The sequence below is a fragment of the Mytilus galloprovincialis genome, chromosome 7, assembly GCF_965363235.1.
Source record: "Mytilus galloprovincialis chromosome 7, xbMytGall1.hap1.1, whole genome shotgun sequence".
NCBI classification, from domain to species: Eukaryota; Metazoa; Mollusca; class Bivalvia; order Mytilida; family Mytilidae; genus Mytilus; species Mytilus galloprovincialis.
The window spans coordinates 98,006,403-98,030,145 of NC_134844.1; the positions used below are offsets into that span (position 1 = coordinate 98,006,403).

At 32.1% G+C, this 23,743-nt stretch overlaps 1 protein-coding gene across 2 annotated transcripts in view; it reads left to right on the forward strand.

Annotated features, from left to right (window-relative positions):
• LOC143084058 (2-hydroxyacyl-CoA lyase 2-like) overlaps positions 1-11,630 on the forward strand; it is a 60,530-nt gene extending 48,900 nt beyond the window's left edge. For both annotated transcript variants that reach the window (XM_076260475.1, XM_076260476.1), the window contains 5 exons: positions 2,393-2,547; positions 5,434-5,571; positions 6,722-6,896; positions 8,787-8,885; positions 10,557-11,630. In XM_076260475.1, coding sequence (XP_076116590.1) covers positions 2,393-2,547; positions 5,434-5,571; positions 6,722-6,896; positions 8,787-8,885; positions 10,557-10,742 — 753 coding nt within the window. In that variant the 3' untranslated portion in view covers positions 10,743-11,630. The remainder of the gene's footprint in view (positions 1-2,392; positions 2,548-5,433; positions 5,572-6,721; positions 6,897-8,786; positions 8,886-10,556) is intronic.
• The last annotated feature ends 12,113 nt before the right edge of the window (positions 11,631-23,743 follow it).

Below are 23,743 nucleotides of genomic sequence, written 5' to 3' on the forward strand. Positions count from 1 at the left end.
GTTTAACCAACATGTTTAACCAACGTGTTTAACCAACATGTTTAACCAACGTGTTTAACCAACCAACCAACCAATCAATCAATCAATTAGTTCATGTTTCCGTTTCATGTGTTTAATACGGGATCCAAGATGTTTTTTTTCGCTTGTTTTAATTGAGCATATCCAACGTGTTTAACCAACATGTTTAAACAACGTGTTTAACCAGCCAACCAATCAATCAATCAATCAATCAATCAATCAATCAATGGATGTTTCCGTTTCATGTGTTTCATACAGAATCCAATTTCTTTTTTTCTCTCGCTTGTTTAACCATCCAACGTGTTTAACCAACATGTGTAACCAACATGTTTGACCCCAACGTGTTTAACCCCAACGTGTTTAACGAACCAACATGTTCAACCAACCAACGTGTTTAACCAACCAATCAATCAATCAATGCATGTGTCCGTTTCATGTGTTTCATACGGGATCCAAGGTTTTTTTTCGCTTGTTTTAATACAGCCTATTAAACGTGTTTAACAAACCAACGTGTTTAACCAATATGTTAAACCAACATGTTTAACCAACGTGTTTAAGAAACCAACCAACCAACCAACCAACCAACCAACCAATCAATCAATTAATCAATCAATCAATGCATGTTTCCGTTTCATGTGTTTCATACGGGATCCAAGGTGTTTTTTTCTCGCTTGTTTTAATTGAGTGTATCAAACGTGTTTTACCAACCAACGTGTTTAATCAACCCACATGTTTAACCAACCAACGTGTTTAACCAACCAACCAATTAACCAATTAATCAATCAATCAATCAATCAATCAATGTTTCCGTTTCATGTGTTTAATACGGGATCAAGGTCTCTTTTTTTTCTCGCCTGTTTGAATTGAGCCTATCCAACGTGTTTAACAAACCAACGTGTTTAACCAACATGTTTAACCAATGTGTTTTACCAACCAACCAACCAATCAACCAACAAACCAACCAACCAATCAATGCATGTTTCCGTTTCATGTGTTTCATACGCGATCCAAGGTGGTTTTTCCGCTTGTTTTAATTGAGTCTATCAAACGTGTTTTACCAACCAATGTGTTTAACTTACCAACATGTCTAACCAACGTGTTTAACAAACCAATCAATCAATCAATCAATCAATCAATCAATCAATGCATGTTTCCGTTTCATGTGTTTCATACGGGATCCAGGTTTTTTTTCCGCTTTTTTTAATTGAGCCTATTAAACGTGTTTAACCAACCAACGTGTTTAACCAACATGTTTAACTAACGTGTTTAACCAACCAACCAACCAACCAACCAATCAATCAATCAATCAATCAATCAATGCATGTGTCCGTTTCATGTGTTTCATACGGGATCCAAGTTTTTTTTCGCTTGTTTTAATTGAGCCTGTCCAACGTGTTTTACCAACCAACGTGTTTAACCAACCAATCAATCAATCAATCAATGCATGTTTCCGTTTCATGTGTTTCATACGGGATCCATGGATTTTTTTTTTGCTTGTTTTAATTGAGCTTATCCAACTTGTTTTACCAACCAACGTGTTTAACCAACCAACATGTTTAGTCAATGTGTTTAACCAACCAACGTGTTTAACCAACCAAAAAAAAAACAATCAATTAATCAATCAATCCATTCCATTAATTAATGCATGTTTCCGTTTCATGTGTTTAATATGGAATCAAAGGTCTCTTTTTTTTAATTTGTATCAAGAGACCCTATATCAAGTGTTTGATTAAACAACCAATCAACAAACTAACCAACCAACCAACCAACTAATCAATACAATAATCAATCAATATATATGATATGTTTATTAATGACAGTATAATTAAAAGAAAATGGAAGGAAAGACCTATCAATTATTCAAGAAGAATTGAACTTTAATTTATATATGTATTTTTTTATCCTGGGTGTTCTTGCATGTATTTGTTCTGTTTTCCTGTCATATAATGTTGTCATTATAGCAGAGTTTTTAACACTACCATACAAGTTGGAGGTTTTGCTAACCCCAAAAAAAACAGATTCAACTTACTAATTTTTCTTAAAATGTCCTGTATCGATTCCGGAATATGACATTTGTTTTCAAATAATAAGTTGCAGTTCAACTCTTCTGTTGTTTTGTTCATTTCCTGTTGAAGTAGATGTTTCTCTGGGTTTTAGTTTGGAACACTGATTGGTTTTCCCTTAATTAATTTATGACTATTCAATAGCGATATACTATTGATGCCTTCATTTAAAAAGTTATATCTTATATGAGGAATTTCAATCCTGAAGGCTAAAACTTGTTTCAAAGAACTTTATTTTAGTGTTTGGAAGAAAATCTAGCAGAATTTTTAGATATGGTTTTCTACAGAGCTAAGAGGTGCTTTATTTTTAGAATTCGGATATGTTCTGGAAGCCTACTATTGCTATAGAAGGAGATGTAGCAAGCTTTATAACAGAATTAGCTGATGGACTCAAAGGATTTAAATGTGACCAAGAATGGATCCAGAAACTAAAGGACAAAGATAATGACAAAGAAAATGTTAATAGGTAATATAAATAAAATAAAAGAAAATTGACTCCATATTGGCAATGATGGAAATTAACAGTTCGATTTTTGTTTTGATTCTTTGTTATGAAATAAGGGATTTACATCAATGGTACAGCAACCTTACAGATTATAAAAAAACAACAACATAAAGATATCAATCAATGTCTCAATAATTGACATGCCTTACTATATATCTAGCTTTAATTGAGTCTCACTTTTTAGGGAGCAATGTATTCCTCATTCCTCACAGCAAGGTCTGTTCCTAATTAATTCTTCGTAATATTTCAAAAATATTTTGTATGTTGATATGTTGGAAGGGAAACATTATTTTTTTTTAGCCTTGACTTTATTTTCAGTGGTCATTTAAGTATTTCAATTAACTTGTAAACTATAATTGCATTGTTGTTTTAATGTATTACTGGAACACATCTGTGATATCGCAGGTCTGTGACTGAATTTAAGTATATAACTATGCGTAAGCCTTATTTTAGTATTGGGATTGTCATCTGATAAAGTCATGCCAATTATAAAATGCACAGTTTTCTCTGCTTTCAAAATCTTTCTGTTTGAACCCATTGACCTGGAATTTATCTATTGGTAATATTAATTATTTGGAAAACAAAAGGTCCTGGAATGGAGTATTTTTTAATCAACAGCATTGTCCTATATGAGTTATAAATAAAGATGAATTCTTTGATTCACTGTTTTATGTCATGCCTGCTAACAAATTGAAAATTGTACCTATACGCCTTATTTTAAGTCCAGATTTTTAACCAGATTTTTGTGACAAAAATGTCGGTTATTGATTTGGAGATGTACGGCGGGTGGTCGGGCGGGCGGGCGGGCGGGCGGCAATCAAATGTTGTTCGTGCATTAACTCATGAACCGTTCAACCAAAGCTTTAAAAATTTTAATATGTTGTTACTGAAAACTAAATGAAGGTCAAGTTCATTAATGGCGATTTTGACTTTTACCATTCAGGAGTTATGGTTCTTGAAAGATTGAAAAATGGGTTTTCCAGTCGTGTCCATGCATTTACGCATGAACTGTTCTACCAAAGCTTCCCAAATTTTAATATGTTGGTACTGATGACAAAATGGAGGTCAAGTTAAATAATGACGATTTTGACTTTTACCGTTCAGGAGTTATGGTTCTTGAAAGATTGAAAAATGGAGTTTCCAGTCGTGTCCGTGTATTAATACATGAACTGTTCTACCAAAGCTTCCCAAATTTTAATATGTTGTTACTGATGACAAAATGGAGGTCAAGTTCAATAATGACGATTTTGACTTTTAGCGTTCAGGAGTTATGGTTCTTGAAAGATTGAAAAATGGTGTTTCCAGTCGTGTCCGTGCATTTTCTCATAAACCATTCAATCAAAGCTTTTGAAATTTTTATATGTTGTTACTGATGACAAAATAGAGGTCAAGTTCAATAATGACTATTTTGACTTTTACCGTTCAGGAGTTATGGTTCTTGAAAGATCGTAAAATGGCGTTTCCATTCACTTTATTGCATTTACTCATGAACCATTCAATCTAAGCTTTTCAAATTTTAATATGTTGATACTGATAACAAAATGGAGGTCAAATTTGATATTGATGATTTTCACTTTCACCATTCATCAGTAATGGTTCTTGTGATATTGCCAGGACACAAATAAATGTTAATAAATCTGGTTTGCTGTCGTTGTGACAGCCTCTTGTTAGTATTTGTATTGTCATCTTAGAAAGTATTAACTGATTAAAATACTGCAATAGGGAACAATGTGACAATGATTTAATTTAGTCGTGTCAATCCTGTGAATATGACCCATGTATATAGGAAAATCTGAATTACACTGTTTGGTGGTGCGCCTGTCAGATGCGGAACGTACAGATAAGGTAACAGGTTATTATATACTATTGGTATCGGTATCGGATTCAAACCGGAACTTGTTTATTATTGGCAATATTAATTATGTGAAAAACAAAAGGGTCTGCTGGAGTGGTGTAATTTTGATCAACACCATTATCCTATATTATGGGGACGAAGTCCCCAATAACAGTAGAAAATTCAATAAAAAAAAAAAATTCGGGAAAATTTCCCGAATTTTTCATTGTACTAATGAACTCAAAATCGTTCAATTTTTTTTATGTCATGTTTTGAAATCCCGGACTGGCGCAGAAATGTACAATATACTTCCTTTTTCCGGTCTCGTTTGTATGGAACTTTGAGTAAAATATATATTTATCAGTCTAGTATAAAATAGGAAGGAACGTGCAATACCAATTTCATTTTTAATAATTCCTTGATATGAAAAAACGTTACCTAATGATAGCGTTTCTTTGTTTACATTGCATATGACGTCATAATTTAAATAACGTCACAACTAAAATCCCTAACAACAGAACCAAAATCGGAAACGTTACGGTATTTCCGTTTCTTTTTTTTTTGACAAATAATTAAGTTACAAAAAAATAATTCATACAGACTTCGTCCCCATTTACAGGTAATGCCTGCCTCATATTAGCTATATATAAAGATTTTGAAAGCAGAGAAAACTGTGAATCTAATAATCAGCATGACTTTATCAGATGACAATATCAATACTAAAATAAGGCTTACGCATAGTTATATACTTTAATTCAGTTATGGAATCTCACAGGTGTGGGTTAGTAGACTTATAAAGATAAGATTTGTAATCAAAGTGTGCTGAATGAATAATGTTTACTGACTTTTGCTGATTTATCAGAATAAATATGACAAATGTTCTTTTTGTTAAGACATGGCCGATAAAGTAAAGTAAAGTTTGTGTATTTGAAAAGGACATTATTTAAAGTTAGAATTGTTTAATTTATTGAATGTCTGTATATTATGATGTTTTATTTTTAAATTTTCTTAAGGGAAAAGTCTAAAGAGAAAACAGAGAAACACCTTAATCCTTTGAAAGTTTTAATGGAGGCAGAGGAAGTTATGTCAGATAACACAGTTATGGTGGCAGATGGAGGAGATTTTGTTTCCACAGCAGCCTACATACTAAGGTAAGGGGAGATTTTGTTTCCACAGCAGCCTACACACTAAGGTAAGGGGAGATTTTGTTTCCACAGCAGCCTACACACTAAGGTAGGGGGAGATTTTGTTTCCACAGCAGCCTACATACTTAGGTAAGGGGAGATTTTGTTTCCACAGCAGCCTACATACTTAGGTAGGGGAGATTTTGTTTCCACAGCAGCCTTCACACTAAGGTAAGGGGAGATTTTGTTTCCACAGCAGCCTACACACTAAGGTAGGGGGAGATTTTGTTTCCACAGCAGCCTACATACTTAGGTAAGGGGAGATTTTGTTTCCACAGCAGCCTACATACTAAGGTAAGGGGAGATTTTGTTTCCACAGCAGCCTAGACACTAAGGTAAGGGGAGATTTTGTTTCCACAGCAGCCTACACACTAAGGTAGGGGGAGATTTTGTTTCCACAGCAGCCTACATACTTAGGTAAGGGGAGATTTTGTTTCCACAGCAGCCTACATACTAAGGTAAGGGGAGATTTTGTTTCCACAGCAGCCTACATACTTAGGTAGGGGAGATTTTGTTTCCACAGCAGCCTACATACTAAGGTAGGGGGAGATTTTGTTTCCACAGCAGCCTACATACTTAGGTAGGGGAGATTTTGTTTCCACAGCAGCCTACATACTTAGGTAGGGGAGATTTTGTTTCCATTGCAGTATGCACTCTAAGTAAGGGGTACTATATTTGACGAACAGGCTGCATACTCAGTTAAGTGGAGATATTCTTTACATGGTATCGTAAATACTCAGATAGGGAGAGACTTACTACCCATGATAATCTCCATTCTCTGGTAGGGGAATACTTTCTTTTTATAGCAACGTAGATTCTTACATAAAAGGAAACTTTTGTTTCCATGGTTACCAACACCAAATTTCCAACAGTTAAACCAATAACAGAAAATGAATAATTACAATTTAATACGGTACATCATTATTATTAATCATTGTTGAAGACCTACACCCCATCACATGGGCAGTGTTGATTATTATTGTATTAGACATAGAGATCAATCACTTTGACTAGAGCTGATTATTGTTATTATAAATTTAAAGCCCCATCACATTTGTTTGACTGGATTAATATTGTTGTGAATCACATTGGTTTGACTGAACTATTATTTCTGTAGACCTAGATCCCCATTACATTGGCTAGATCCAGGAGCTTTTGGAACACTTGGAGTAGGAGGAGGATTTGCTTTAGGGGCTAAGTTATGTCGGCCAGACTGTGATGTATGGATAATCTATGGTGATGGGTCGCTAGGATACAGTATTGCTGAGTTTGACACATTTACCAGACACAAGGTAAAACAAAGATTTCTCATTTTCTGTGAACAGGTGCAATATGTGGAGCAATCTGCTACCTTTCTGAGCCAGCTGAGATCACCGTTGATTTTGGAAGTGGTTCTTCTTGCTCAACCTTGAGTATTCTTTTATATGAGTTTTAGTTTTTTATGCAATGTTATTGTCAGATTTGTCTCACCAGCAACAAAAGTCAGAGAAAAGAAAACAAAGGAATAACAACCCCTTGACAGTGGCAACAGCTCGAACTATTTGTATAACAATTTATATATCAGAAGGAAGGATACCTTATAAAAATAAGAATATGTGGTATGATTGCCAATGAGACAGTTTTACACCAGATACCCAACTTCATAGAAATTAGCAACTATAGGTCACTGTACGGCTTTCAACAGCAATGAGTAAAACATTTTAGTCAGCTATAAAAGGCTTATTACAAATATAAAACAATTCATTTGAAAACTATAACAACCTGATTTATGTACAAATAATGAATGAAAAACAAATACAATATACAGCAACATACAACAAGCACTGTTTTTACAGACTTTTGACTTGGAACAGGCACAAACAGCATTTGGTGAGGTTAAACTAGTTTGAAGGTGCGACCTGTTAACAGGGGACAGTAGTGGAATATAATAACAGAAGAGTAAATATTAAAATCAGTTGAAAAGGGCTTTACTTATCAGATCAATACTAAGAAGTACATCTTACAAAAAATCAAAATGATAAAATCAAAAGCTCAAAAAATTAAACGAATAGATAACAACTGTCATATTCCTGACTTGGTACAGACATTTTCTTACATATAAAATGGTGTATTAAACATGGTTTTAAAGCTAGCTAAACCTCTCAATTGTATGACATTCATATCAAATTCCCAGATTGGACATGCTAAAGTACTTATACATCCCCATAAGAAAACCTCATTAAATCCAATGTGGGATAGTATATTTTTTTGATATTAGGAAGTATAGAACACATTATGTTTGTTAAATCCACGCACAAGTACAGATGTGAGAGACATCGCAGTTACCCATTGTTACTGACAGATATAGTCAATGGCCAATAACAATTAATAAAAAGAAATATTTATTTTATACTAATATATCAACCAGTACACATACAACATTCAATCAATTAAGTGTCGAGAAAAATACGACCTAGTGCAATGCAAAGATACAAGTAGAGACAGGTTGTAGAGCTGGGCATATTCATATGTATATTAAAGCTATTGTATTCAACATGTTCAACCATTAAAACTATTATATTTTACTAATAAAACGACTATTAAAATAGATATAAGAAATGTGGTATCAGTATCAATGAGAAAACTCACCATCCAAGTCGCAGTTTGTAATAGTTAACAATTACCAGTCAAATTAAGGCCTTCAACATGGAGCCTGTCTCACAATGAACAGCAAGCTGTTAAGGGGCTCCAAAAATGATAAGTGTAAAATCATTCAAACAGAAAAACTCAAAGTCAAATCTATATAAAAAACGAGAATCGAGAAAGATGTATTATTAGTTTGCTAAAGCTTAGTCTACATCTACTCCTTTTTGGACTGTCAAAGCGTTAATTATCAGTGTGCATATTTTTTGTTATTAATGGAACTTTTGTACCTTGTAAAAACAATGTTTCCACTTCAGCAAAACTACAAAAAGAAGCATTTAACTGATAAACTTAGGAGTATGTCAAGTATACTTAATATATCGTCAACTTTACTACAATAGTTTATTTATTGTGGTAATTAGTCTCAGCTTCAGAATGAAGACAAAAAAAGATTATTTATACACACTCAACTTTAAGTTGAACATCAGGACTGCCACTGTGTAGGATATTATCAGATCTCAAAAAGTCAGTCTAACCATAAGACATTTTGTTTTATATAGATACCAGTAATAGCTTTAGTTGGCAATGATGCAGCCTGGACGCAAATAGAGAGAGAACAGTTACCAATGTTTGGAAGTAGCGTTGCATGTAAACTTGATGTAAGTCAAAAATATATTAAAAATCACTTATGATATAAATTTAAAAAAAAAGGCAATGCTATCACAAAGTCATTAAAATGGTACTGTAAATCATTTACTCTATAAAGCTGTGTTTGGTTTATGTACAGTGACTTTGAAGTAAAATATTATATATTAAACCTAGCATATGATTTAGCTCTTTATCATAACATATTTTTTTGTATTATTCGCATTGAATCTTAAAATCACAGATACAGTGGTATATATTGACATTAAACAAGTATAAAACAAATATAACAGACACATAACTGTATTGACAATAAGGACAACAAGGGAGAAAATATACTGGAATATTGTATCAACTTGGAAAGATATCATCCCTTTTCAGGTGCGGCTTGAGTATTGAATCAATTCTGAAAGATATAAGCCTCATAATGCATGTGCTGCTTGAATGTTGTACTAGTTTGTAGAAACACATGTATATACTCCCAATGCAGGTGCTGATGGCTTCTTGTATCAATTTGAAAAAACATGTGTATATACTCCTTTTGCAGGTGATGCTAGCTTCGTGAAACACAGAAATAAGTAGAATGCCACTAGCTTCTTTTCATTCTATAAAGTTGACTGTATATATGCACAGGTTTCATCTAATAGAGATTTAAAATCATTTATAAATATTTTAAAGAGACTTGGGCTCAGATTATCTCCTTGTCCTACTCCAATATGTGATCTAAAGTCTGAAGTTAACATGTTTCTTGCTTTTATACATAGTATGTTGTTAGAATACATACTTTTGATTATATTAGAAAAATGAGTTTCTACTCCAATTTTACTAAGTTTATAAAACAGTCCTGTATGATTAACCGTATCAAAAGCTCTTCTAAAGTCAACAAAACATGTATATAATGGTTTCAACCCTTTTTGTGTGTGTTTATCTATTAGAGTTTTTAAGACAAAAAGATGATCACTAGTCATTTTACCTTTAGAGAAACCAATTTTTTCTTGGGATATAATGCCATGCTTTTCTAAATATTTTTTCTAGTATGTTATTTAATATTCTAGTAAACAACTTTCCAATATTACTAATTATTGCAAGTTCCCTGTTATTACTAGGTTCTGAGGTGTCACCTGACTTATGTATAGGAGTTAAAAAACTTTTACACCAAATTTTAGGAAAATTCATTATTAAATATTTTCAAAAGGGGTTGAGAAAAATGTAGAAAACCATATTTTAACATTTCATTTGATATTTGGTCAAATCTGCAGGCTTTTTTTATTTTTTTAAAGATTTCAGTGCATCAAGAACCTCTTTTTCAGAAATTTAAAAATATTGTTAGGTTCTATTTTGAATTTGACTTCATATCGTAAGTTAAACTGCATTTTCTTATCCAAATCCTAAAAATGAAGCTGACAGCTCTTTAAATATAGTATTGGTTTTTCTTGAAGTATCACCAAAATTGATTTTTTATTCTTAATCAAAGAATATCTTGCATTTCCTTGGTATAAAATGAGATACAATTGTATAACTTCATCCTTAACGATTGAAGCGTAATAAGTAACATTTGTTTATATATTAATGAACGTGAAACAAAAAGCAGATACAAAGTTTAAATGTGTTCTAATAAATTCAAACTTTACATATATTTAAGAAAAAAGGCCATTCAAGATTGTGTTTTTTTTCTCTATTTACAGTACTTGAATTATGAAACCGTTTCTGTTGGTTATGGTGGTAAAGGATGCAGATTAGATCGCAGTAATGAGGATAAGATTAAAGAGGTTCTTCTTCAAGCCATAAAAGATAGTAGGGAAGGACACAGTGTACTTATTAATGCTCTCATTGGTACAACAAATTTTAGAGAGGGCAGTCTTTCTGTGTAATGCTGAATTGAACAATTTAATGTGAACAATTATTATATTGAAGAAAATATATGTTTTGCATTCCTTAACAATGATCATTAATAATGTTAATTACTGAATCATTTGTTATTTTTTTGTTTATTGATTTCATTGCATTATGTCTTTTATTAAACTTCCTTTTCGTATGTTTCCTAAGAACCACTGGACAAATACAGACAATGTTTTCTTGGAGTCAGTTTCAATCTACTAATTGTGATTGTAATTAAAAGTTTTTCATCCAAACTGCAGGAATCACATTAGTGAATGGATGTTTGAAAACTGCTTCTGTATTTTAAAATTCTATTTGACAGTACATAGATGTATACTCCAATCCATCAATATGTTTTCGTCCTACATTCATCATTGACATCTTTAAGTTACAAGTTATGTCTTGTGTATTATAATGTGTCTGTTTCATTTTTCTGTTTAAGCCACGTCTTTGTCGGTTTATTTTCTTAATTTAAGAATTTGAATACCCCTCTTGTATCTCCCCACTTTTTTACAGGTTCATGTCTGTCATAAAAATGTTATAATCAAAAAGTCATTAGTGAATCCGTTTACTATTTTCGTATTTTAGAAGCTATTGATTTTGTTGTGTATACTACTGATATATGTAGTGCTTATTGTTTAAAGTAATTATACAGTTATTCATTTTTCTTTACTTTTTCTTTATTTCTCAGAGTGTAAAGACTATTTATTTTATTTTTTAGTAGATCAAACAATTGTTAGTCAAACGTACAGAATTTCAGAAGTAGATTTTATTTGTATGCTTACATACAAGTCTTGAAATTAAGTGTTAATAAAACTGTGATATTTTATATTATAAACAAACCAGATAAGTAGCAGTGTAATTATAGTCTATGAACAATGTACAGTTTTATTTTTATTTACACTTCTAATGGATGTTGTCAAGAAAACAAAAAAATAATGGAGCAACGAACATTTTTTAACCTTGGAAATGTAGCCATGTACTGCTAGAAGGAACCCCTTTACTGATATTGCATTTTGGCTACAATTGAATACCAAATTGACCGCTACTCTTTCCATGAAATTGAAAACTTATTCCTTTGTCTGTTTAACTCCACAGAAAAGCATGATATTAAACACAAAACATTGACAGAATTTTACATCTTCGAAGTAAAATATATAAAAAATAACCAAACAACCTGAGAATTATTTATGCCTGTACTTCAGGGTCGTTGTTCTATAGTATCACACTGTATCCACCATTTTCTACATTTGAACATGTCTGTACCAAGTCAGGAACAGGACAGTTGTTGCCCATTCGTTTGATGTGTTTTATCCTTTGATTTTGCCATTTGATTAGGGACTTTCCGTTTTGAATTTCCCTCAGAGTTCAGTATTTTTTGTAATTTTACTTTTTTTTGGACTCAATGAAAAGATATCAACGCGCTAAAAAATGTGTGTAAATCCAGACTAATGACAGAGATATTAACCTTTAAAGTTGAACAAAACACATTTAATTATGCTTTTCTACATGTTTGAATAATCATATCTCTGTCTTGGGCATAGGTTAAATCTTGTCCTGTAATTCATGGAAAAGCCGATAACAATATTGGTAGAATTGAAACGCGGAATATGTCAGATAGGCAACAACACAACCGAGGCCTTAAGCCACCCATGAACTCATCCAATGGCGGCTTTGGTTCCTGCTGCAATTTGATTCTCTTGTGACTTGATGTTGTCAACTCTGTACAAATGCTGTAGGAAAAGAAAAAGATAAGATATAGTTTTAATAAAACATTAATTACAGTAAAGGCAGTGCTTTAAGGCCTGACTTTCAAGTCATCGTGTTCATCTTTCCTTACGCGACGTCCAACAAATCTATGCGGGTGGTCATTTGGCCAGAAATAGATCTGGAAATGTTTAATTTTCTCCTTCTTTTTGTGGTATGGGATGGTTTTTGTTTCTTTCATTTACATTGGGAAATAAAGACACGATCAGTGTGTATTGTTCGTTTTAAAAACTTTATCAATGTGTATTTTGCATTATAAACAGTCAACCTGATTAACAACTATCATTATTTGAGTTCTGTGTGGAAAGAGGGCGGGTCATTCGAGTGTTATCTGACATCAAAAGGTATTTTAAAATCAGTTTAGTTGTTGATATTACAAGTAAAAGTTGACTGAACATGGATTATATTGCGTATTATACAATTCAAAGCATATGTCTGTAAGTGAAGCCGTATGACGTTATATTTATGGCACTGGCTACGGTTACATGGAAATGTAACAATAATAAAAATATTATTGTTACATCGGAGACTAATTGCCGGATTGCAAAGTTGGGTAAGGAACCGATTAATTAGCAATGTAATAATAATTAAAAACCAATTGTTCAGAGAACAAGTGAAGGTCTTTCCACCAATAAGGATCTATTTTGATATGAAAATATTAAAATTCAGTTGAAAATGTCAGTTCCTATGGCTTAATGATGTATAAATATGAATTTTGAGCAAAGGTCAAAATCTAGAACGTCAAATTTACTGATGACCTTGACCTATATTTCAAGGTCATAAACCAGGGACCCAAATAAAAAGACCCTAGGTCTGTAATATGTATAGTTAATGAGTTATATCACTTTACGTTTAATTCTTAATATAGGAGGGGCAAAAACTCCCATTTTATGTCTACACACCCTTTTAACCAAAATATATAAGTTACGACATGTCGCAACTAACAATTTAGTAAAAATAATTTGTCGGTATCTTATAAGGTTAATGAAAATTAGTGAAAATAGGCCAAAATCAAAATTTAGAATATGACCTTGACCTTTGACCTTTACCTAATTTTCATTTTTTTGGACCAATGATCTCAAAACAAAAGACCCTAGGTCTCTATCACTTATGGTTTTCCAGTTTAAAATACATTTCAAAATTTCAAATACAAAAGGGGAACTAACTCTCATATGGAGTCTCTATACGGCTTGGGTCAAAATAAAACAGAACATCCTGAGGATGTAACGAGCAATTTGGTAAAATAAATTTGTCGTAATCTTTTATGGTTGCGAAGGAGTAGTGGCCACAAGAAAAACAGTGTTTGGGGAGATAACTCTTACAACGTAAAGTATTTGGTTACGCAGTGGTCAGTTTTAAAAGTGCATACGCTTTACGATATCATATTCCAAATATCTAAGCGACATCTTTTGAAACATCAATACTACGCAAGAAAAGAATTAGGCGGAAGAATAAAAAAAAAAATAATAATAATAATAATTAAAAACCAATTGTTCAGAGAACAATTGTAGGTCTTTCCACTAGTAAAAATCTATTTTGATATTGAAATATGAAAAATCAGTTTAAAATGTTAGTTCCTATGGCTTTGTGATGTATTAATATGAATTTAAAGCAAAGGTCAAAATCTAGAACGTCCTATTAACCTATGACCTTGACCTCAATTTCAAGTTCACAAACCAAGGACCTTAAATCAAAAGACCCTAGGTCTTTAATATGTTTGGTTAAAGAGTAATATCACTTGATGCGTAATTCTAAATTTAAGATGGGCAAAAAGTCCCATTTATTGTCTACGCACCCTTTCAACCAAAATATACAAGTAAGGACATGTCACAACTAACAATTTATGAAAAATTATTTGTCGATATGTCATACGATATATGAAAATAGGTGAAAATAAGCCAAAATCTAAATTTAGAATATGACCTTGACCTTTGACCTTGACCTCATTTTCATTTTTTGGGACGAAGGACCTTAAATCAAAAGACCCTATGTCTCTATCACTTATGGTTTACAAGTTAGAAATGCAAATCATTTATATCATATGCATAAGGGGAAATAACTCTCATATGGAGTCTCTGGAAAGCTTCAGTCCAAATGAATTGCCTAATCCTTAAGATATTACGAGCGATTTGGTAAAATAAATTTGTCGTAATCTTTTACGGTTGCGAAGGAGTAGTGGCCACAAGAAAAACAGTGTTTGGAGAGATAACTCTTACAACGTAAAGTTTTTTGTTATGTCGTTGTAAATTTTTAAAGCATATAAACTATACGACATCATATTCCAAATATCTAAGCGACATCTTTTGAAACATCAATACTACGCAAGAAAAAAATTAGGCGGAAGGAAAAAAAAAAAAAAAAATAATAATTAAAAACCAATTGTTCAAAGAACAATTGAAGGTCTTTCAACCAATAAGGATCTATTTTGATATGAAAATATTAAGATTCAGTTGAAAATGTCAGTTGCTATGTCTTTATGATATAAAAATAGGAATTTCGAGCAAAGGTCAAAATCTAGAACGTCCAATTTACCTATGACCTTGACCTCAATTTCAAGGTCATAAACTAAGGATCCCAAATCAAAAGACCCTAGGTCAGTATTATGTATGGTTCATGAGTAATATCACTTTACGCATAATTCTAAATATAAGAGGAGCAAAAACTCCCATTTATTGTCTACGCACCCTTCCAATCAAAATTTATAAGTTAAGACATGTCGCAACTAACAATTTAGTAAAAATAATTTGTCTATATCTTATAAGATGAATGAAAATGAGTGAAAATAAGCCAAAATCAAAATTTCGAATATGACCTTGACCTTTGACCTTGACCTAATTTTCATTTTTTTTTACTAAGGACCTCAAATCTAAAGACCCTTGGTCTCTATCACTTATGGTTTACCAGTTAGACATGCATATCACTTAATTCAAATGAAAAAGGGGAATAACTCTCATATGGAGTCTCCGTAAAGCTTCGGTCCAAAGAATATCCTAATCCTTAAGATGTAACGAGCAATTTGGTAAAATAAATTTGTCGTAATTTTTTACGGTTGCGAAGGAGTAGTGGCCACAAGAAAAACAGTGTTTGGGGAGATAACTCTTACAACGTAAAGTATTTTGTTACGCAGTTGTAAATTTTTAAAGCGTATAAACTATACAACATCATATTCTAAATATCTAAGCGACATCTTTTGAAACATCAATACTACGCAAGAAAAAAATTTAGGCGGAAGAAAAAAAAAAAAAAAATAATAATAATTAAAAACCAATTGTTCAGAGAACAATTGAAGGTCTTTCCACTAGTAAAGAGCTATTTTGATATTGAAATATGAAAAATCAGTTTAAAATGTTAGTTCCTATGGCTTTATGATGTATTTATATGAATTTAAAGCAAAGGTCAAAATCTAGAACGTCCTTTTAACCTATGACCTTGACCTCAATTTCAAGGTCACAAACCAAGGACCTTAAATCATAAGACCCAAGGTCTTTAATATGTTTGGTTAATGAGTAATACCACTTTACGCGTAATTCTAAATGTAAGATGGACAAAAACTCCCATTTATTGTATGCGCACCCTTTCAACCAAAATATACAAGTAAGGACATGTCACAACTAACAATTTAGGAAAAAATATTTGTCGATATGTCATACAGTATTTGAAAATAAGTGAAAATAAGCCAAAATCAAATTTTAGAATATGACCTTGACCTTTGACCTTGACCTTATTTTCATTTTTTTGGACCAAGGATCTCAAATCAAGAGACTGAGGTCTCTATCACTTATGGTTTACCAGTTAGAAACGCATATCACCTACATCAAATACATAAGGGGGAATAACTCTCATATGGAGTCTCTGGATAGCTTCGGTCAAAATTAAAATCCTAATCCTGAAGATGTAACGAGCAATTTGGTAAAATAATTTTGTCGTAATCTTTTACGGTTGCGAAGGAGTAGTGGCCACAAGAAAAACAGTGATTGGGGAGATAACTCTTACAATGTAAAGTATTTTGTTACGCAGTTGTAAATTTTTAAAGCGTATAAACTATACAATATCATATTCCAAATATCTAAGCGACAACTTATTAAACAACAATACTACGCAAGAAAAAAATTAGGCGGAAGAAAAAAAAAAATAATAATAATAATTAAAAACCAATTGTTCAGAGAACAATTGTGGGTCTTTCCACTAGTAAAGATCTATTTTGATATTGAAATATGAAAAATCAGTTTAAAATGTTAGTTCTTATGGCTTTATGATGTATTTATATGAATTTAAAGCAAAGGTCAAAATGTAGAACGTCGTTTTAACCTATGACCTTGACCTCAATTTCAAGGTCACAAAGCAAGGACCTTAAATCAGAAGACCCTAGGTCTTTAATATGTTTGGTTAATGAGTAATATAACTTTACACGTAATTCTAAATGTAAGATGGACAAAAACTCCAATTTATGGGCTGCGCACCCTTTAACCAAAATATACAAGTAATGGACATGTAGCAACTAACAATTTATGAAAAAAATATTTGTCGAAATGTCATACGGTATTTGAAAATAAGTGAAAATAAGCCAAAATCAAAATTTAGAATATGACCTTGACCTTTGACCTTGATCTACTTTTTATTTTTTTGGACCAAGGACTTCAAATCTAAAGACCCTATGTCTCTATCACTTATGGTTTACCATTTAGAAATGCATATCACTTAATTAAATGGAAAAGGGGGAATAACTCTCATATGGAGTCTCCGTAAAGCTTCGGTCCAAATGAATATCCTAATCCTGAAGATGTAACGAGCAATTTAGTAAAATAAATTTGTCGTAATCTTTAACGGTTGCCAAGGAGTAGTGGCCACAAGAAAAACAGTATTTGGGGAGATAACTCTTACAACGTAAAGTATTTTGTTATGCGGTTGTAAATTTTTAAAGCGTATAAACTATACGATATCATATTCCAAATATCTAAGCGACATCTTTTGAAACATCAATACTACGCAAGAAAAAAATTAGGCGGAAGAAAAAAAAAAATAATAATAATCAGAACAAACCCTATAGGTCTATCCACGGAAAGGTGGAAAGACCTAATAATCAGAACAAATACAATAGGTCTTTCACCTGAAAGGTTGAAAGACCTAATAATAATAATCAGAACAAATTCAATAGGTCTTTCCACGGAAAAGTGGAAAGACCTAATAATCAGAAGAAATCCAATAGGTCTTTCCACGGAAAGGTGGAAAGACCTAATTATTGAGGCTACGGTTACATTGTGTTATTACATGAAAAACAGAAATGTACGCTAGATTTATTAAATTTAAATCTTCTATAGTTGTGTTGCTTAATTCTTTCATATGTGCTAAATAATACTTGTAATAATGATGGATAAAAAATATTATTATTCAGTAAATGGTGTTTAAATAGTTTTACGTATTAATGGTTTTGATGTTCTTAAAGGTATTACTTCAGATTAGTAGTGCCAAAGGCGAAACATATAGTTCAATGGTTTTTTGTTGAGAACCTGGGCTGAGAAAAGTGTTCACTTTTTTAACTATTTAACTGCACACCTACTCTTATTACTGTCAATACACTTTGAACAATAGATGAAGAGATTCCTATTACCAATTTTGTTTTGGATGAAAAAATTAAAACTTGGGATGCGTTTTACGAAACTAAAACAATATCAAGACACAAATTTCATACAGCTATAGATACAAATGCAGCTCTAAAAAAATTGATACATCAAAAGCAAAGTTTGCTATCTGCTAAGTTGTATACTAAAATCTGAGGTAAACTTAAAATCCGTAATGGACGGCAATGCAATCATATTGATAGATGACATGAAACTACACCTAATGCTTCCAACCATAATATTGGATGAGAATATCAACATTGCTAGAGTAAAAAAGTATGTCTTAGCAGAACTATGGAAACATTAAAGGTTGCCTTATCTTCTATAAGCGGAATATCGCAGAATAGAATTGCACAGTATGCGATACAGACGTTCATATTGTGTGTGATGACTACTTGGAGTGGTTTCATCAAAAATGTGTCGGACTTAAACATGCTCCAAAAATAAAATAAATGTCTTCAACTTTTTATTATTTAGTACATTCGTACAGTGCTGTCTTTCGTGTAACAAAAACGATATGTAACCGTAGCCTCAATCGTTAATGTTACATTCGTAATTAATCAGGTCCTTACCCAACCATGCATTCTGGCAATTAGTCTACAATGTAACAATAATATTTACTAAGTCTTTTTGTAATATATTTAGTTTCAATGACACAAACCCAACTAAAAAGAGTTTACAAGAAAATGCTATTTATGATTTTAACAAGGAAAAAAATAAGGAAAATCAAAAACCTTATTGTGTTACTGCACATGATACCACGAATAAATATAATGTAGATACACATACTGTAAACAAATGTAAAGAGTTCCCAACCCCACCATGGCATGTTCTTAAACCACAGGTCCGAACTGAACTTACAAAAATTATTACAAAAAAGGATAGTCCTCACCTCATTAAAAGTGAAGGAAATATCCTCATTGAAAACAAGTATAGTAATTTTTTTAAAATATATATACAGATGGATCTAAGAACCCAGAAAACAACACAAATGCATGTGCTTTTGTAGTTCCAGAACTTAAAGTAAAAAAAGGTTTTAAATTACAAACGCAGCGATGTTAAGGCCTTTTCAAAAAATTTCCCATTTTTATACACAAGAAACATCATATTGAACTCAGAGCTATTTTTCAGTGTCTAAAAGCCAAAATACACGTCAAAGGAGTATACGGAGGGAAAAGGGTCTATTCTGATTTACATTCCAAACTTTTATTTATAGAAAAATATAAATACACTAGTGTCACGTGACTTCAAACTGAAAGTAACGACATTTTCCAAAAAAGTCAAAAGTGCAGGTTGAAGATGAAATCGGATCGCGCTGATTTTGGTCTCCCTGTAATTGGCATAACTTGTTTTACTTGAAAAGTGCTGCTACTAGTTTTTTATTAGATGTTTTGTAAATAAAAAACAATAAAACATTGAGAATTTTATCGATTTATTGACTTTTTGGCACTTCGGGTTGTGAAATTTCTGTTACACGAAAGCTTTATAACTAGTAGCAGCACTTTTTGAAAAATATGGAATATAGCCTTTCTACCAGTACCAGAATTTAGTGGGTTGGTATAGCTCTTGTACCTGCACTTTTCAATTTTTTTAACGTGTAGTAACATAATCGTCATGTATTGCAAGAAAAAAGCGTTTGAAAGACTTTGTAATAGTCGGATCCGCTGACGGAAAAACTATGTGTATATTTTGTTTTCACCGGCGATTTATGTAATAATATGATTGAGCGAATAAACAAATATGCTCGTATTGCTTGCTTTATTATTTGAAGGGAAACAATTCAGAATTATTCAGGTCATTATAATATGTTTATGTGTAGCCCTCTAAACGTCGATTAGTGTGTGGGCACGCACCCTCCCCCTTTTTTGGTTCAAATTCGGAATCCGCATCTTGGGTGTTTGTATAACTATAATTTCACAAGTGTGAGTTCAATATATAAATTAATAGATTGGCCTACTATGCCTCTTTTAGTGTTTGTGTATTGTAAACCATTAACATTTTACTGAAAAAAGCTTCATTTTCATAAAGAATCCAGAAATTCATGATTTTTTTGTTTGATCGGTGTGTCATTGGTTATTTTTAAGGCACTGGCTACGGTTACATGGAAATGTAAAAATAATAAAAATATTATTGTTACATTGGAGACTAAATGCCGGAATGCCTAGTGGGGTAAGGACCGGTTTTATTACGAATGTAACAATAATTATTGAGGCTACGGTTACATTGCGTTATTGTTACATGAAAAAAAAGCAATGTACGATGGGACTAGTATTATGTACTAAATAATAAAAGTTGAAGACATTTATTACATACATTTATAACATACAATTTATTTACAGTAATTTTTTTATCTACAATGACAATTTCTACAAATCCAGTAAGTTGTTTTTAAAGTCCGACACATTTTTGATGAACGATTTTACGTCCTCCACGGATACGTGTACATACAAAATTTCTTAGTATTTAAGTTACAGTGAGCACACTTTGCTTTTGATTATCAATTTGCGTCAAGTTATAAAGCTGTATGAAATGTATGTCTTGATATTGTTTCAGTTTCGTTTAAAACGCATCCCAAGTTTTATTTTTTTCCCCATAAACAAAATTGGTCCAAAGTATAATGACAGTAATAAGAGTAGGTGTGCAGTTAAATACTTTAAAAAGTGAAACCATTGAATTATATTTTTCACCTTTGACAGTCACACTCCTAATCTTGAGTAGTATCTTTAAGAACATCAAAACCATTATTACGTAGTAAAACTATTCAAGTTGTACACCACTTGTTGAATAACTTAGTAATATTTATTATAAATAATTCATCAGTATTAAATTACAAGTATTGTTTAGTACATATGAAAGAATGAAGCAATACAACTATAGAAGATTTAAGTTTAATCAATCTAGCGTACATTGCTGTTTTTCATGTAACAATAACGTAATGTAACCGTAGCCTCAGTAATTATTGTTACATTTGTCATTAATCGGTTCCTCACCCAACTTTGCATTCCGGCAATTAGTCTCCAATGTAACAATAATATTTGTATTATTGTTACATTTCCATGTAACCGTAGCCAGTGCCTATTTTTAAATTTAAATAAAATAACCTACCTGCATAATAATATTCAAATTTGTTGAATATCTGCTGTTAATCAAGTGTGACTGGTATCATTTGTTAATCATGATTGAGAGGTCTTCTTGAATTTGTTCTCATGGCCGGGGCATGCACTGGCCCGGAGTTTTTTTTGCCTGTAAATGTTTATGATTTTTCAACAGGTGTCAGGCTTGTTTTTTTTTGTTATGTCCCTGGTTATTTCCTGTATTTTGTTGGACAGAATATTTCTTTTCAACCCATTCATTGCCAAATATTACTTATTCTAACATTCTTAGTTACTTTGTAAAATTATTCTGCCCTCCTTTTTTTGTTTGGAATATTTAAAGGCAAACACCAGCATTAACATGGGGGATATGATTCTGTTCTCATTCAGTTTTAATATTTGCACAAACTACATTTTTAGAGTAAGGATAAGAAGCTGTGGCATTGAGTACTCAAAACTTAAAAAAAAAAAAAAGTCCATTGAGGTCGAACAAATTATATCCGACACATGTACCTATGATTCGATCTGCAGCCTTGTCATATGCATCTTAATTTCTCAACCTTAAAAGTTAACTATACAATTTTACCATTATGTTTTTTATGTCGCTCATTTCGTATTAAAATCCTGCCTACTGTACAAAGTGGCCACCAATACAAATGGACAGCGAAGAAAAAGCTGCAAGTGCTTACGTGACATTCAGCACAATCAACATGATCAATCATGTTTTCAATGCAGAGATTGGAGCCAGTGGCGTAGCTAGGTCATTTTTAAGTGTAAGCCCGAACCTCGGTCAGGGGCAGGCCCTATTGGATCCAAGCCAATGAACCAGCTGGTAGTAGATGAGCGGGTGCTAAGCCTCCGGAAGTTTTTAAGTTATCGAGAATGACATACCATGATTCCTGTCATTGAAAACTCATATCAATAACAACATTCTTTAGATTCAAAATGCTTATTTTTTTGTTTAATCTATAATTCATTGTTTATCATATAGAGTTAGAATCGTAAATGAACATGAAATGATTAATTTTCTGAGTGCAATATTAAAATGTGTAAATAGAACCCTGGTTTTCGCCTGAAATTTCTCCCCGTAAAAGTTTATTCATTTACCAGTCCATTACAGGATTAAAACAAATCAAATATTTTCATTTAATTTCTGCACAAGTTTCATAACAAAATATGGAGGTTTATCAATGTATCATGTAAATTAACTCGACATCATAGATACCAGGATGAAATTTATTCTTGCGCTATACGCGTTTTCCTCCAAGAAAATTTCATTAACTTTGACCACGGTTTTACCAATAATTTATATGTACCAAATTTTAACCACAGAATGTAACTTCTTTAAGAAATTCCTTTTAAAAATCCATAAATTACGGGGAAATTCATCATATATAGTTTCGTCATGATGCGCTGGATACTCTTTTGACCATAAACAGTTTTTGTCCAGCTATCGTAAAATATATATAATTACATTAGATGTATGTTTCATCATAATATTTTATTCTGATTGGCTAACTGCACATCACGTGTTATTCCGTAAGCAGTTGCATTGCTCAATACAACTTTTCACTCATGATAACACGTGCTCCAACAATAAAGTGCACAGGTGAATTAAATAATAAAATATATAAAATTCGTGTTTTCGTGATCATAGCTTAAAAATGTAATTATAAGTATTGAATGCTTCTTTTTGTAACTTTATAGGGTTGTAAAAGCGTTGACCGTGCGTACATTTTTAGAATGAAGCGCTTCCGCGCTTCATACAAAATGTACTTCGGTCAACGCTTTTACACCCCAATAAATTTACAAAAAGAAGCATTAAATTCTTAAATAAAAACTTTAACCACATACTGAACCTACATCTACACAGTTATAATTTTAAAAAATGCAAACCACATTTCGAATCTAAGTTCATAAGGAGTTGCTTTAAAAAAGGAAAGCGAGTATAGAAAACAAGGTAGATTTAGACTTTGACAGAAAATGAACAAATATTTAAATATCACACCAATTTTGACATTTTTATTCGAAATTACAAGCAATTGAAGAAAGACTTAGAAGGTTGATGTACTGTTAACCAATTCTTTTAATAATATCTAGATGAAAATATTTTGTTTTACCAAATTCAAGTGTACGCCCGGGCGTTTTGACGTAAACGTAGCTACGCGCATGGGAGCCAACTAAACAGGTATTTCTTTTCTGTCAGAATAAAAGAAATTCTATGTACCAGTATACATGTACAATGTATACAATGTATATACAAATACATTAATAACCAACATGCTTAATACATGTATATATATACATGTAACATACACAATCAAAAAGTTTCAGATGAATGAATCATGATATACATGTAGGAGACAGGACCAAAAAGTCAGTAGGAAAGTAAAAATGATACATTTATATACATGTAAACACTTATAAAACTACTGCCTACCAAAAGTCATCGGGTAAATATTTACCTGACCAAATCATAAAATTAACACAACTTAATTGTTAAGCAAAGCTTCATTG